At 46.5% G+C, this 18,022-nt stretch overlaps 1 protein-coding gene across 1 annotated transcript; it reads right to left on the reverse strand.

Annotated features, from left to right (window-relative positions):
• Positions 1-9,550: 9,550 nt before the first annotated feature.
• CARTPT (CART prepropeptide) lies at positions 9,551-13,026 on the reverse strand. Its single transcript, XM_069964640.1, has 3 exons — positions 12,871-13,026; positions 12,514-12,597; positions 9,551-9,845 (listed from the first exon to the last, which is right to left on the reverse strand). Exons 1-3 carry the CDS (start codon positions 13,021-13,023, stop codon positions 9,738-9,740), a joined length of 345 nt encoding a protein of 114 aa, XP_069820741.1. The 5' UTR covers positions 13,024-13,026; the 3' UTR covers positions 9,551-9,737.
• Between the last annotated feature and the right edge of the window lie 4,996 nt (positions 13,027-18,022).

Here is an 18,022-nt window from a genome sequence, read left to right on the forward strand (position 1 = left end):
CTTATTTCTAACCACTGTAAATAATGGTGAAGCTTACTGTCATTTCGGAAAATGTTTGACATGTCATAGAGACGCATCAAAAGTTTTCATTGCTGCGTCCCCCACCAATCTTCAAAAACAGCGAGGAGAAGTGTGCGGCCCACCACCCTGTATCTCCTCACTGTCACACAAAAAGGCTATGGAGCCTTAAGCACATGCTTATTTTATTTGGATCATTATGTTTCAGCAATACCAAATCTATACATTTATTTTTGCAATAATTTAGAACAATGATTTAAAAAAGAAATTCAGAATAATTTACGTTTGATCTGTGTAATGTGTGACGATGTGTAACCGGTGGCATTATGGCAGCTTTTACAGCACGTGTACACATAGACAGACATACAGTAACTTATTTACCTAAATGGACCAGCGCTTCCAAATCCCTTTAGCAGCCATTTGCAGTTTCTCTCCGTAAGATGATTATGAAAGTTTAGAAAAATGTATTCATTGAATAAGACATTACAGCCCGGCTAATGCAACCCAAATGGGATTGTATCATTCATTAGAGACATTAGTTCTTCAATGTTTCTCTCAGATATCAGCGCCTAATGTTCCTCAGATTAGTTTACATGTAAACATTTATTACAGCCCAATAGGGTAATGTCACCAAAACTACAGACAGGCCTAATGGACTACATCAAGGCATACACTGTATAGCAAGAAGAGAGTATGGATGCAGATCTCTGACCCTATGGCTAGGCTTACAGGAGGTGACATTAGGATAGATGAGTGATAGAGCTACTCAGCCATCCATGCTGTCAGTGACAGGGCCAACATTAGTACCCAGTGAACAAGTGCCTAGACCCCTGCTTCTGGGGGGCCCGCTCTGCTGCTGGGTGCTTAGCAATTTAACTGTAGGCATTTGTAATGAGTTACACTAATAAGAGGCCTACTAAGGCTCTGCCACCCAATGGTCCACTGAAATGATCTATTTGTCATGGCCGCGGCGGCGTCCCGTCCTCCGGGCCGCCGCCGCAACCGCCATCCAGCTCAGGCAGCCGCCGGGGTCCTGGTGCAGGGACCCGGCGCTGCTGTCTGTTCGGCCCCGGGGGGCGCCTCACCTCGTCCCGCTCCTCCTTCCGTCTGTGCCGGCCGGCGTGCGCGTCCCCGCCTCCTAGGGCGCGCGCGCGCCGGCTGTCTCAGATTTAAAGGGCCAGTCCGCCCCTAATTGGTAGTTGCACCCAATCACTCCCTATAAATCCCAGCATGCCCTGTCCCCTGTGTTGGAGCCTCTACATGCTTCCCATAGCGTTTGGCCCAGCTCCCTGTTGTTCCTGATACCTGTCCGCTACCTGGTCCCTAGTCCTTGTTCCTGATACCTGTCCGCTACCTGGTCCCTAGTCCTTGTTCCTGATTCCTGTCCGCTACCCAGTCCCTACTCCTAGTCCCTGGTTCCTGCTTCCCGTCTCTCTGCAGTTCCTGTGTTCAGCCTGTCACCTGCGGTACGCTTACACGCCACTGTCAGTACCTGCTCCTGTCACGCCTCGCCTGCCGTCACCAGCAACCAAGCCAGGGGTAGCGACCTGGGGGTCGCCTGCCGCAGCAAGTCCATCCCGCCTTGCGGCGGGCTCTGGTGAAAACCAGCGGCCCCTTAGACTCCGCTCCCTGGTGAGGTTTGTGCCATCGCTGGTGCCGGTCCAGTGGATCCACTACTCCGGGCGTTACAGTAGGCTCCAACCATGGATCCCGGCGAGGTGCCTGATCTCCGTGACGTCGCCAGAGTGGTCGCTCAACAGGCTCAACAAATCCAGCAATTGACTGCCGCCCTACAGCAGCATACTACAGGCCAGCGCCCACCACCACCTGCAACCACTTCGGGACTCCGATTGGCCCTCCCGAATAAATATGGAGGTGATCCCAAGTTGTGCAGGGGATTCCTGACTCAATGCACAATGCATATTGAACTGTTAAGTAGTCAGTTTCCCACCGAGCGCTCTAAAGTGGCCTTTATCATCAGCCTATTGGAGGGTAGAGCTCTGGCCTGGGCCACGCCACTGTGGGACCGTGATGATCCTGTTGCTGCCAATCTCCGGGTCTTCCTGGCCGAGTTTCGCTCCGTCTTTGAGGAACCTGCCCGTGCCACCTCAGCCGAGACTGCTCTTCTCAACCTCTCACAAGGGAGCTCCTCTGTCGGTGACTACGCCATCCAGTTCCGCACCCTGGCAGCTGAATTGGACTGGAATGAGGCCGCCCTAATAGCCACCTTCAAGAAGGGTCTATCCAGCCGAGTGAAAGACGTACTCTCCGCCCGCGATCTTCCTCCTTCTCTAAACGATCTTATCCTACTGGCTACCAGAGTTGACAACCGGTTTTCCGAGAGAGAGGAGGAGGTCCGGCAGGAACGACGACTGAGCCTGCCCCGTCGCCTTCCTCGGCTGGCACCGGTGTTCCAGAGTCCCGTTGCTCCCATACTCCAGTCGCCTCCAGAAGTCCCTATGCAGGTGGAACGAGCTCGCCTGACGACTGATGAGAGAGCCCGCCGCATGGAGCTGAATCTCTGTCTCTATTGCGGTGGTGCAGATCACTACCGGCAGAGATGTCCCCAACGTCCTCAGCGTCCGGGAAACGCTCGCACCTAGGTCCGGTGGGAGAGGCCTCCCTAGGTGTGAATGCCACCTCTCCAAGGTTGACTATACCCGTCTCCATCCAGACACCTACAGGGCAAGTTTTCCAGACTTCTGCCCTCATCAACTCTGGCTCTGCTGGCAGTTTCATCTCTGCTTCTTTGGTCCAAAGATGGCGGCTACCCGTGATCCAGCTAGCCCAACCCCGGTCTATCTCTTCGGTTACGGGGGAGATTCTTACCGAAACTGTGCACTGCCAGACGGCACCCCTAGCCCTCCGGGTGGGCGCCTTACATCAGGAGAGGATCTCCTTCTATGTCTTGAGCCATTCCTCCTCTAACATCCTGCTGGGCCTTCCTTGGCTGCAATTTCATGCCCCTAAGCTGGACTGGAGAACTGGGGAGGTTCTCAGCTGGGGCCAGGACTGTCATAACCGGTGTCTGAGATCTCCTCAACCCAAGTGCTCTACGAGGTCTCCTGCTAATGACAAGCCTCTAGCCGGTCTACCAGAGGACTACCAAGATTTCGGTGATGTTTTCTCGGCCAAGGAGGCGGACTCTCTACCACCTCATCGGGTCTATGATTGCCCTATAGACCTTCTTCCCGGGGCATCTCCTCCACGTGGTCGGGTATACCCTCTCTCTGTGCCCGAGACTGAAGCCATGTCCTCCTACATCCGGGAGCACTTACAAAAGGGCTTTATTCGTAAATCCACGTCTCCCGCTGGCGCAGGATTCTTCTTTGTCCAGAAGAAGGACGGTTCCCTTCGCCCATGCATAGACTACCGGGGCTTGAATAAGGTGACTGTTAAGAACCGCTATCCTCTTCCACTTATTCCTGAACTATTCGACCGTCTTCGTGGAGCTAAGATCTTCTCCAAGCTGGATCTCAGGGGAGCGTATAACTTGATCCGTATTCGTAAAGGAGACGAATGGAAGACCGCTTTCAACACCAGAGATGGGCACTACGAATACCTGGTCATGCCATTCGGCCTATGTAATGCTCCAGCGGTCTTCCAGGAATTCGTGAACGACATCTTCCGAGACCTCCTCTATGTCTGCGTCATTGTCTATTTGGACGACATTTTGGTCTTCTCCCCGGATCAGCAGACTCATGTGGCACAAGTGCGTCAGGTCCTCCGAAGACTACGGGCCAACCATTTATACGCCAAGCTTGAAAAGTGTGTTTTCCATCAGCGCAGTCTTCCATTTCTTGGCTATATCGTCTCCGACCAGGGTCTACAAATGGACCCGGCCAAGCTCTCAGCTGTCCTCCAATGGCCACGCCCTGTGGGACTTAGAGCAATCCAGCGTTTCCTTGGATTCGCCAACTATTTTCGGCAATTCATCCCTCACTTTTCTACCCTGGTCGCACCCATCGTGGCTCTCACTAAAAAGAAGGCGGACCCCAGACGTTGGCCTCCAGAGGCCGAACAAGCCTTCAATAGCCTCAAGTCTGCCTTTGCCTCTGCTCCTGCCCTAGTCCGCCCGGATGTCTCCAGGCCGTTTTCTCTCGAGGTCGATGCTTCTTCTGTGGGCGCAGGAGCCGTTCTCTCGCAAAGGGACACAGCAGGCAAGACCAGAACCTGCGGGTTCTTTTCTAGGACTTTCTCCCCTGCCGAGAGGAACTATACTATTGGGGACCGTGAACTCCTGGCCATTAAGTTGGCACTGGAGGAGTGGCGTCATCTACTAGAGGGGGCTAAACACCCCGTTAACATCTACACGGACCACAAGAACCTCCTCTACCTCCAGTCGGCTCAACGCCTCAATCCCCGGCAGGCCAGGTGGTCTCTCTTCTTCTCTCGGTTCAACTTTACCATCCATTTTCGTCCAGCCGAGAGGAACCTAAAGGCCGATGCATTATCCCGAGCATCCGATGTCATGGGGCAAGAGGAATCTCCTCGTCACATAATACCTCCCGACCGCCTAGTACCAGTTGCTACTTCTGCTCTGCAGAGACTGTCCCCCGGGAAGACTTATGTGCGCCCCGCGCTCCGTAGACGCATCTTGAAGTGGGGGCATTCCTCTTTGGTGGCCGGGCATCCAGGAACTCAAAAGACTGGGCAATTGATCTCCCGTCACTACTGGTGGCCCAATCTCCTCCAGGATGTCAAGGATTTTGTGGCTTCCTGTGCAGTCTGTGCCAGGAATAAGTCTCCCCGTCAAAGACCTGCCGGCCTACTTTTGCCCTTGCCAGTCCCGGACCATCCCTGGCACCACATTGGGATGGATTTCATCACCGACCTACCACCATCTGCGGGCAATACTGTTATTTGGGTGGTGACGGACCGCTTCTCTAAAATGGCTCACTTCGTGGCTCTTCCTGGCCTACCCTCTGCTCCTCGTCTGGCTCAGTTGTTCTTCCGACACATCTTCCGCCTGCATGGACTTCCTCTTCACATTGTGTCCGACCGAGGCTCTCAATTTGTCTCTAAGTTTTGGCGTGCCCTCTGCTCGCAGCTCCAAGTAAAGCTGGACTTCTCATCAGCCTACCATCCCCAGTCTAACGGGCAAGTGGAGAGAGTCAATCAGATCCTGGGTAACTACCTACGGCATTTTGAGTCCAGCCGCCAAGACAACTGGTCCGACCTCCTTCCATGGGCGGAATTCTCCTATAACCATCTGGACTCGAGTTCCACAGGCAAGTCTCCTTTCTATGTGGTCTACGGGCATCATCCTCGTCCTCCTCTGCCTCTCTCTCCATCCTCTGGGGTCCCAGCCGTGGAGGAGCTGTTATCTGACCTGCAGTCGATCTGGGAACAAACTCGACAGTCCTTACTCAAAGCCTCAGAACGCATGAAGGACCAGGCTGATAAGAGGAGGAGACCTGCCACAAATTTTCGTCCAGGTGACAAAGTCTGGCTCTCGGCCAAATATGTTCGACTCAAGATTCCCAGCTACAAGTTGGGTCCCCGATTCCTTGGTCCTTTTTCGGTGCTGAAACGCATAAACCCTGTCACCTACAAACTCCGCCTGCCCCCTACTATGCGGATTCCGAACGCCTTCCATGTCTCCCTCTTGAAGCCTGTGGTCCTCAACCGGTTCTCCGATCAGTCTCCGTTCTCTGTTCCACAAGCCGTCTCAGACGACGTCTACGTTGTTAAAGATATTCTGGCCATGAAAACTGTCAGAGGGAGACGTTTCTTCCTGGTGGACTGGAGAGGATTTGGTCCGGAGGAGAGGTCCTGGGAACCCGAGGCTAACATCCTGGATAAAGATCTCATCAAGGGGTTCCTGCAGGCAAGAAAGAGGGGGAGGCCAAAGGGGGGGGGTACTGTCATGGCCGCGGCGGCGTCCCGTCCTCCGGGACGCCGCCGCAACCGCCATCCAGCTCAGGCAGCCGCCGGGGTCCTGGTGCAGGGACCCGGCGCTGCTGTCTGTTCGGCCCCGGGGGGCGCCTCACCTCGTCCCGCTCCTCCTTCCGTCTGTGCCGGCCGGCGCGCGCGTCCCCGCCTCCTAGGGCGCGCGCGCGCCGGCTGTCTCAGATTTAAAGGGCCAGTCCGCCCCTAATTGGTAGTTGCACCCAATCACTCCCTATAAATCCCAGCATGCCCTGTCCCCTGTGTTGGAGCCTCTACATGCTTCCCATAGCGTTTGGCCCAGCTCCCTGTTGTTCCTGATACCTGTCCGCTACCTGGTCCCTAGTCCTTGTTCCTGATACCTGTCCGCTACCTGGTCCCTAGTCCTTGTTCCTGATTCCTGTCCGCTACCCAGTCCCTACTCCTAGTCCCTGGTTCCTGCTTCCCGTCTCTCTGCAGTTCCTGTGTTCAGCCTGTCACCTGCGGTACGCTTACACGCCACTGTCAGTACCTGCTCCTGTCACACCTCGCCTGCCGTCACCAGCAACCAAGCCAGGGGTAGCGACCTGGGGGTCGCCTGCCGCAGCAAGTCCATCCCGCCTTGCGGCGGGCTCTGGTGAAAACCAGCGGCCCCTTAGACTCCGCTCCCTGGTGAGGTTTGTGCCATCGCTGGTGCCGGTCCAGTGGATCCACTACTCCGGGCGTTACACTATTATCTATCTACCTATCCGTCAACATACGCTGTATATAGCGTAGTCACTGACAGTGACAGAGCAGTTGTCAGACATGTGCAGGGTGTGTTAGTGTAATGTAGTGACTATGGGCGAGGTATATCAAACATGGTGTAAAGTGAAACTGGCTCAGATGCCCCTAGCAACCAATCAGATTCCACCTTTCATTTTCCAAAGAGCCTGTGAGGAATGAAAGGTGGAATCTGATTGGTTTCTAGGGGCAACTGAGCCAGTTTCACTTTATACCATGTTTGCTAAATCACCCCCTATATGTTTCTCTCTTTGGTCATTCAAAAAGTTGTGAGGTCTGTGCTGGTTACAGGACCAGTCTCCATTATAACACATCTACAACTACCTGTGTAATCCCTAAGCTCCTATTATTTAGTGTTCTTAGTGTCCTAACCATAAGCTGCTTGCTTGGTCACACGTGTGCTTAATGGCCTCTGTAGTAAAGTGTATCACCAGTCATTATAGGGTTAATGCTTCAGATCACTGTGGGCACCTGTGGTCACCATGGCAACCATGAGCTGTGAGGACAATCTCTGATGTCATAAAGAAAGATCCATAAAAGAAAGGGACGCCGCCTGGATCAGTGCCATCTTGGATGCGCCAGAGGACTTTGAGCTTGACTACATTACTCTCTCCTACCCTTGATGTAATTTGGAGGTTCTAGCAGGGGAAAGGGGGTTGTCTGCTTTGGACTACCTCTTCAACCATGTCTTCATCTTCTTGAGAGGGAGACCTGGATCTGTAAGGGAAGAAGGGGCTTCCACTCAGCCACTAATAAGGTGACAGATATGGCAGCCAGATCACTCCCACATCTGGTGTAGTATATTTATAATCTATTTTTTGTTATGTTATCTGTAAATCAGATAAAATGTACAAATTCTTACACTATGTTATATTGGTATTACCCTCTAGGCCCAGGGGAGGGGCAAATCTCCAGCCATGGCTCCCATGAGGTTTCCCCCACAGTGGGGTTTTTCCTCACCTAAGTGCTGAAGAGTGACTCTTTGTGAGTCGGGGGTCTGCAATTTTTTCACTATGATTTTAAATAAAATTGTGACATTTGACCTGATTACAATGTGTTGTGTCTCTATTTTGCATTCTTTGGCTTCAATTATTTTGCTTGGGAGTTAGGGGTCCATCATATATAAAGCTAGACATCTGCCCAACAAGGAAATACTTCCTAGTTTCATCTTTGGCAGGAGACCGGCTAATACCTCTTTATGAGCTCACAAACAGGCAAAAGAATATAGCCCATTTACTGCTTTACCAGTCCCCGGCTGTTTAGGACACACCACACCTTTATCTGGATGTCTGTATGTATGCTGTATAGTATTAATGCAACTGTTAGTTTATACTTATTGTGGCATCCACTGCCAGCCTACAGAAAGTATAACCCTGCTTTTCCTGATGCCTGAATGTCTGTATTAACAATTTAGGCACTAAGGATTTATTACTGACAGTCTAGATAAATGGGACATGCATGATGGATTCCAAGTCTTGTGGAGCTATAAAAACTCTCTATATAGATAGTGTTAACCAGTGTGCAAGTTACCTAGCTTTCCTGGGGTCCTGAAAAGCTATTCTGCCTGGAGCAAGGGAGATTTATCCTGGTAGATTTAATGTTCAGCCGTCTCTATTACACTGTCATGCAATTTGTTGATTCCAGCTTCCCATGGACCCTGAAAGGTAAATCTGCCTAACTAGGTACGTGGAGAATTTAGCAGATTTGTCATATACAGCTGCCCAACAAATCTGGCTAGTGATTCTATAATATGAGAATTTTGGACCTATAAAGATATGGCAGTCTAGGAAAGCTGGGTAACAACCCGTGTGAAGCTGTGAAGAAGGATAAATTGATTATGTAAAACACCCAGCATACATCAGTGATATACTGTGTGTATCTATCATACAGTATCAGGTCTGTGGTCACCACAGTGTGCTGTGGCACCACAGTGTCGTCACTAGAGATGAGCGAACCGGGTTCGGGTTCGAGTCGATCTGAACCCGAACGTTCGGCATTTGATTAGCGGTGGCTGCTGAACTTGGATAAAGCTCTAAGGTTGTCTGAAACATGGATACAGCCAATGACTATATCCATGTTTTCCACATATCCTTAGGGCTTTATCCAACTTCAGATGCCACTACTAATCAAATGCCGAAAGTTCGGGTTCGGATCGATTCGAGCATGCTCGAGGTTCGCTCATCTCTAGTCGTCACCCAGTTTTCCCAGCAGCCTGGGAAAGTCTGTTGTGCTATATATTGGGGGGGTTATTACTATATAACTAGGGGTCATTCACACACGCTCACATACACCGTGTGGCTGTGTCAGTAAAGTCTTGTGCACTATAACACTTTCAGCTTTCCCGGCATCATATTGATAAATAATGCAGCGAGTTCTGTTATTCCACTACACAGATTCATGCTGGTAGGGTTCGTAAATTACAGAGCGTATGAATGACCCCTAAGGCCATTCCCATGCCCCATGCTCCATGCCTGATGGACTAAGAGGCACAAGCCTCTCAGTAAATCTGGCAAATCCAAGACTGCCCGAATGCAGTTGCGAACATCACCAGCTCTGGTGTAGATTCCTGCCATGGTTTATGCCTGCTAGCAGGTGTAACTCATAATAAATCAGGGGTGGGAGGATGCCATACTTATTCCTGCCATGCTTTCCCATCAGGTGAGCAGGTTATGTCAGAGAAAATTTTTTAGCAAACCGAGTGACTTAAAAAAAAAATCATGTCACCTTTTCTCTTATTTGGTCCAAAGACAAACAAAGTGCATTCACATCTTTACTCTTGGTTCTCATCTTCCTAGAAGACACTGCCTTGCATGTACTATGGTAGAACACTTATTTTTAACAAAAACCTTTTATTACACATAACAATTACATGCTATAAATATATTTATGCCATTATTATATAGAAAATAATAAAGCATAGAGACAGCCGACAGAAATATAAATGTACTTTGCACAGTCAAAGTAAGAGCTAGAACAGGGATAAAAAAAATACTTCATGTAAAAATCACACTCTGCTTTCTAGCTTTTCAGAATATCGGACAAGAAGGTCCTTCGTCTTCAGATCTCACTCATAAACACTTTAAGAGAAATGAATTGCAGGAGGTCCTTCGTGGGCAGTCGCACAGCCTCCCGATCCGAGCGCCTTTCCTGACAGCACACTGCTCTCCTGCGTCACACTGCAACAGTAACACAGAGATCAGCTTCCTTATAATACAACCATACAATACTACACTGATGCAGCAGAGCTCAGTTTGTTGTTTTCCATAATGCAATGTAATAATACAATAGCATTTATGTTTTAGGACACTACTGAGGGAAACATTAAAAAAATACAACCCAAATTAGTGGAATGACATATTCGGCTCTGCTACTTAGACCTACCGTATCTTAGATAACAAAATGCAATAATAACGATTTGTTATGATTGTGCACACAGTAGATGTCAAAAATTACTTTTATAACATGTTAGTTGCTACATACCATAAGCACTTCTCTATGTATTGGGTCACCTACTTCACATAGCAATGTCTTCATTGCCTTAGGGCATTCTGAGTTAAAAAGAAGTGTCTCCTGTTTAGGACTTCATGCTATATTAACAGCGTTATTTCTGAAATGACGCAGTAGCGCAATAGTACTGCTATGAGTGAACACAGCCTTAGTTGCATTACACACAGCCAATGATGCACAAAGAATATGGAAAAAAAGGCGATCTCACCCATCCATGTTGTCTGGAATGCAGTCACAGGTAACCTATCCAGGTGGCGTTGCAAGGGTTAAGGAAGGATGCTCATTAGTCCATTGGTCCAGGACCAACTGAGCCTATTTTACCCTATCCAAGGATATACATAGGTCACTCAGGGTAGAACGGGCCACTCACTCTAAATAGGGAGACCCCTGCCCTGATCTACTCCTTTGAGAGTGACCCTCAGGGGTCAGGGGTAAAGACCTGCAATGCCACCTGGATATATTACCTGGGACTACATTCCGGACAATATGGATGAGAGCACTGTATTTCCATATTCTTTGAGCATCATAGGCTGTGGTGGTTGTTATTGATATATTGAGTCTGTAACACAGCATTGACTGGCTTCTTGTAGCTTTGGACCACAGTTTTCTGTACTGTACACCCCATTCTGCAATTCTGTGTGTAAAGAGTGACTCTCACACTAAAGTCAATCAAGTACATTAGTGCACTATACAGATGGCCCATTGATTTCAATTGCTGTGTTATTTCAAAACACAGCCCCCCCCCCATGAAATAACCAAATGGTTTGTCCAATTTATATTCTCTCTTTGCTCTTCCTTTGACAATGACAAAATTACACAGCTAAAATAAATGACCACCAGAAGGAAATCATTCAAATGTGATCTTTAAATTGTCTTCATAGGATATTAGGGAAGGCAATACTTAGGCAGTAGTCATCAGTGTGGAAACTAATACATTTCCTAACTAGTGCATTAAAACAGATGGATATTTATGTAGCACAATAATCATATGGCTATTAGAGATGAGCGAACCTTGATCATGCTCGAGTCCATCTTAACCCGAACTTTCGGCATTTGATTAGCGGTGGCTGCTGAAGTTGGATAAAGCCCTAAGGCTATGTGGAAAACATGGATATAATCATTGGCTGTATCCATGTTTTCCAGACAACCTTAGAGCTTTATCCAAGTTCAGCAGCCCCTGCTTATCAAATGCCGAACGTTCGGGTTCGGACCGACTCAAACCCGAACCCGGTTCGCTCATCTCTAATGGCTATCTATCTATCAGTGTGTAAACAGGTGAAAAAAATGGTTGTTATATGCAAAAGCCGGTCAAAGTAATGAGCATATTCAATATTTGGATGCTCGTACTCAACTGCTGTCCAACTTCCCATTGAATTCAATGAAGCATATTATTACATTGAAAATAAGACTGTATTTTCACCTCAAAATTACGTCTGTATTTTGGTATTATTTTACTGTGTGTGAACATAGCCTAAGAGATAGAGAAAATAGTTTGATCTTAGATGCCGCCCTGCTACACCTGTACAGCACATTAGGACATACAGTACCTGATCAGGAACATAAGATCATGATCTGATGAAATTAATACATCCCTGCTATCCATTATAATGCCATTTACACCCATTTATCACAGTGATCCCAGTGACCCAATACACATGAATGTAAAACATCACAGCCCACATGGTGACAATGGTTAGACCTGTTGCCTTGCAGCACTGGAGTCCTGGGATTGTATCCAACCAAAGATAACACCTGCCTGGAGTTTATAGGTTTATGTGTATTTCTTCTATACATACTAATAAATATATAATATATGGTGTAATATAAACTGAAAAAAAATGCATTGACAATCCATTGTAATAGTTTTATCACTTCATTATGGGCTTGTAATAGCTGTGTGTGCGGGTCCAAGTGTATCCACATCTATCATGTACTACAGCTGTGTAATAGCTTTTAGTGTCCTTATAAGTTAGGCACAACCTACATAGGGATTCACAGCTGTCTGGTGTTCACCTCGGCACAGAGGGAAGAACAGCATCATTACCAGCACAAAGCCACACTCTAAAATATATTCTGTATATCCTGTTACTTTACACTTAATTCTTATAGTATTAATATATAACTATAACATAACTAGGTTAGCTAATAGGGAGACGTATTTATCTAGTCTAAATAGTCTAAAATGAGTGAGCACAAGAATAATTAAAAATTAAAAGATAGATAGATAGATAGATAGATAGATAGATAGATAGATAGATACTATAATGATATAGTTAACTTGTAAGTCATTATATGATCTTAAACATATGGTCAGCAGCACATTAAGGGGTCACTCACCATGGGCACTTGTCCATACTTCTTCTCAAATACTGGAAGCCTTTTACTTTTCAGTTTTTCTAAGACTTCTTGCAAAGCATCAATCTGCAACACACAACAGGAACATCAATGCAATAAGCAACAAGTGGAGGCAGGGCAGAGTTTACTACATTCTGACCCATATACTAACACTACAAGAAAACTTAAAAAGAATATAGCTGCTGTTCATATGACCCCCCCCCCCCCCCCCCCCCAGACCTCTGACTATACAACTGGTCTATTGAGACAATCAGAAGGAAGATTGAGACTTGTATTTGGTGTCAGTAGAAGGCAAGCCCCAGCAGTAGGTGACACCTGAGATGGGAATGGATGTCCTACCAGCTCCTTCTCATGAATGTTGTTGTCTATGGGGGAGTAGAAGTCCAGGGACCTGCTCTCCAGGTAGTCTGTCTCCTCACAGCTGCTTCTGAGCACCAGGAGGAAGAGTGTGGAGCTGAGCAGTGTGAGCAGGGTCCTGCGGGAGCTCTCCATGGTGCTGATGTGCAGGCTGCTGGGAGGATGGCAGGGAGCTCTATATATAGGGGCAGGAGAGCAACCTGTGCTGACATCACCAGTCATAGACTGCACCCCAGACTACACAGGCGTCACAGTGACAAATAGTCAGATGTGCTTACCAGAGAGGACACAGGTGATGATACACAGATAGATAGATAGATAGATAGATAGATAGATAGATAGATAGATAGATAGATAGATAGATAGATTCTTGATAGATTAGTCTATTGATCTCTTCCTGCAGTGGTGGTCTGTCTCAAAGCCTTTTTGTAGGAATATCCTCCAAGCAGGATCCTACTGACATATAGTGATCATCTTCTGTGATGTTCTTCAGCAGCTGCAGTTTAGATTAGACAAAACAAAAATAACACCTGCTGCAGACTCTGCATATGGAAAAATTCACATGATGTTCTGCAGCAGTTGACCTATAAGAAATAAAGCATACTATACTTGCTACCATAGACTGTGAAGAATGTTAGATTATATGACTATTAAGCTCCTTATTAGCTTCCAAAGCATTGCTGTCAGGCAGTACATAAGTATAAAATGTTATGGGCTACATACTCCTGCTTAAGGGTCAGGCTGACAGGTCAAAAGTGATCCATAAGAGTAAGAAAAAGTTTCTAATTGATCTTGCATTGATGCCCTAATACTTTCTCTTATTGAGAGGTTGAGTAATATTTTATTATTGGCTACAATGTCCTTCTTTATGTAGAAGCCGGATTCTATATTGTTATAACTGGAAAATATAAATTAGTAGTGTACATTGTAACTTAACTATTGGCATCTAAACTTTTCATACGTTTGGGCAACATGTCAAAGGCTTTACAAACTTCTTAAAGGACCTACATGCTGTGCCCATGAAATAAGAATTCTGGATCACCTATCACCTACTTTTTTTTATATCTCTCTGATGTGCCCCTCCTCCATTATTCTTACTACAAATCTATGATTCAATAACCAACTGAGTGTTACAAATTAGGGTGTGTCCCTACACAGTGTGACACTATCCAATCAGAGCTGACAGTGTCAGACTGTAGGGACCCCCCCCCCCCAATTGGTAACACTCAGTTGGTTATTCAGTTATTCAATGAGGTTACAAGAATTTGTGAGCAAACAAATGTTGCCAAGGAGCCCTAACCTTATAATATGTTAAACACAGCTCTGGAGCTGAGATTTCCCTGATATGCAAGGGTTTCTCATGTGAAAATACTATTTCTATTATAGTTTATTCCCCCCCACCCCCCTAAAAAACAAACAAAAAAAAAAAACAACAACACATTTTTCCATACAATATCAGGGTAGGTTCAAACTACAGAATCCGCGCAGATAAGTTCCGGTGGATTCCGTGGCTCGTACACATTCGCGGCGGCACGCATATCCGCCCGTACCATAGACACCATTCTATGGCCAGGCCGATAATGTGGTCCGCCGAAAGAATTGACACATCAGTTTTTTTGGTGGACAGCTGAATCAGCCCGTCATAGAATGGTGTCTATGGAGCCGGCGGATATGTGCACCACCGTGAACGGGTACGAGCCACGGAATAGGATGGAACTAATCTACATGGATTCTGTAGTGTGAACCTACCCTCAAGCTGTTTTATGTTACTGGTTTCACAGTGTACAAAGGAAAGGGTATATTACAAACTTAGCTCTGCTACATATGACAATGACATGTTACTGGCCATGAGTGACAACCACTATTGATGAGTGCAGTAATGACACATGACGCTTGCAGGTGGACATGGTCCATTTATTCTGCATCTTTCATAAATGATGCCTATTATATAGAAGTTATATATTGTTAAGATGCACAACAGGACTTCATTTATGAAACATGTTATGTAGTTCAAAGTAAAAAATGCTTGAAGTTGGCTATGGACTATATCCGTGTTGTGTCATACCATTAGTATTTCTATTTGACAGCAGTTTTAAATTACATTAGTTATCTACACAGAAATGTTTTATGTATAATCCTTCAGGGGGATCCTCCTCTGAATGCTGATATCCGTTTTAATGCATCTTTCTATAATCACTTTAATGTAACAGGTATCCTTTACCCCCTCAACTCTAGTCATCAAAATTTCAAGTCGTACAAAGTATCACTCTTTTAGAAATCAAGTTTATAGATTTTATTAATAGTAATTCTCAGCTGACACATCCCTAAATCATATTTGTATGAATATGACATTTTGATGAAACTGAAAGATTGTACGGGAGAGAGTGAAGCTACGTTGGCACAGCTAATGTCTTACATGCAAATTTTATCAGTACAAAAACAAAACACATTAATCTGGCCTATAACTGTACTCGGCCTGCCGGACCCACCTATTGGAGCTGTAGACATTGCAGTCATAATTTCTTTCCAGTCTAACATGGTGCTCTCTGCTGCCACTTCTGTCTATGACAGGAACTGTCCAGAGTAGGGGTGGGTTCACATTACGGAATCCGCACTGATAAATTCCGGCGGATTCCATCGCTCGTATGCGACGTGAGTAAATTAACTCCCCTGAGGGACAAAGAGCAGTGCCAACTATTCCTAATCTTTATATGAGGGCCCTGTGAACAGAATGATAGTTTTCTTTTTTGGTACTTGCACTTTGGGTACTAAAAAATCTTTTTGCACCTTCTTGCACTAGTAAGAATTTTTGTCATTTATATTACTTTGCAGAGCATTATTTGGCTACTACTGCATTCTCCATTTTTATTGTAATTGGATGTATTTGGCTTCACCTGCGTCCACCATGACCGTTGATAGTTGTGATTTTAGTGGGGGATTTTTATATATATTTTCTTGTCCTTTTTTGTACTAAAGAAATTTTCTTATACTTACTTTTGTTGAGGTGCAGTCTGTTGTTACCACCTTTTTTTTGTGATATGTGATAGGCCAATATCATTTAGGGTGCCGTCACACCTACAGGATCCACAGCGGATCTCACTTCTGCGGATTCGAAGCGAGAACCGCTGCGGATCCGGTACCATTCACCCCTATAATAGCACATATTCGCAGCGGGATTAACATCCCGCTGTGAATATGTGCTTTAACCCCTCGCTGTCCACAGCCCCGCCGCCGCATTAGCCCATCCTCGGCCGCATCCCCCATCTCCGGCCGCATCCCCCCATCCCCCGCTGCATTCAGCAGCTCGCATCCCCTATCCCTGGCCGCATCCTGCAGCCCGCATCCCCTATCCCCGGCCACATCCTGCATCCCACCGCTGAGAGCATAAAGGACCTGCTTGGCGGCGTGGCTGCAGTGAGGCTCCCAGCTCCGGTCCCGCGGGGATGCGGGCTGCAGGATGCGGCCATGGATAGGGGATGCGGGCTGCTGGATGCGGCGGGGGATGGGGGGATGCGTCCGGAGATGGGGGATGCGGCCGAGGATGGGCTAATGCGGCGGCGGGGCTGCGGACAGCGAGTGGTTAAAGCACATATTCACAGCGGGATGTTAATCCCGCTGTGAATATGTGCTATCATAGGAGTGAATGGTACCAGATCTGCAGCGGTTCTCGCTTCGAATCCACAGAAGTGAGATCCGCTGTGGATCTGGTAGGTGTGAAGGCACCCTTAAAATGAAACCATTAAAAAATAAAGAGGAATAATGTTCCATATAGGCTAATGAAAAAGCCTAAGGGTCCATTTACACAGAAGTGTCACTGTCGTTATAACTTTCAAAATCTAAATCAACAGTAGATGGGGTAGATGTGAAATAAAGCAGGTTTGCAATTTACATTCATTATTTTCTTGTTGTTATCATGCTGTAAAACAAAGCTGAACTTACCAGAAAACCAGGTCCAGTCTCCTGAAGGCAGATTTTCTGACTTGTGCCGGTTATAAAAAACAGACTAAACACAGGAATTCCAGCCAGTACAGAGAGTCACGGCTCAATGCGTCCATCAGTCACATGACTGCCTTCTCTGTGAGCGCTCAGCCTGGGATACACAGGGCTTCCTGTTTTCTGACTGTTTCCTGTTTCTTGAAAAAAAAGTCAGAAAACAGGAAATGCTGTGTTTTTCATGACAACTAAAAAAATAAAAATAATGAATGTAAATTGCAAACCTGCTTTATATCACATCTACTATTGATTTAGATTTTGAAAGTTGTAACGACAGGTACACTTTAAGGCTGGGTTCACACTACGTATATTTCAGTCAGTATTGTGGTCCTCATATTGCAACCAAAACCAGGAGTGGATTGAAAACACAGAAAGGCTCTGTTCACACAATGGTGAAATTGAGTGGATGGCCGCCATTTAATGGCAAATATTTGCTGTTATTTTAAAACAACGGCTGTTGTATTTAATAATGGCAGTTATTTATATGGCGGCCATCCACTCAATTTCAACATTGTGTGAACATAGCCTTTCTGTGTTTTTAATCCACTCCTGGTTTTGGTTGCAATATGAGGACCACAATACTGACTGAAATATACGTAGTGTGAACCCAGCCTAAGGATATAGCATACTTAAAATAGGGTAATTTGTTGATAGACTACGGAAGAAACTCAAGACAAGTGTTTGCTTCCAAAAAACTGCCTTTAAACAATGTTATGATGACTAAAAAAATCCTTTTAGGGTCAATATAGGAATATTTTGTACATTATTTTGAGAACTTTGCTTTGGGATCCATATTTAGAAAATATACCAAAAAGGCCTAGGCTTGCTTAATAGTGAGTTCAACACTGAAGAGTATGTTGGTGGGGGGCGTGGCTTAGCCGGCAATGTGAGCAGACGTGCCTCAGTGAGCTTCACCAGCTAATCCTTTGTATATCCTGGGCATCTTGCCATCCACTACATTTTATTGCCTTAGACCGGGTGGACTATCGACCGGTTCTCTGCTGAGACGGGAATGAGCCACAAAAACAAGAACTCAACCAAAGATAAGACGAAGAGGGGAAGAGGAGCGCAGGGGTCTGCTGTCCCGGCGCCATCTTCACAGACGGACACCGCGGCTAATATCACTGGGTGGCTCAGGAAA

The sequence above is a fragment of the Dendropsophus ebraccatus genome, chromosome 3, assembly GCF_027789765.1.
Source record: "Dendropsophus ebraccatus isolate aDenEbr1 chromosome 3, aDenEbr1.pat, whole genome shotgun sequence".
NCBI classification, from domain to species: domain Eukaryota; kingdom Metazoa; phylum Chordata; class Amphibia; order Anura; family Hylidae; genus Dendropsophus; species Dendropsophus ebraccatus.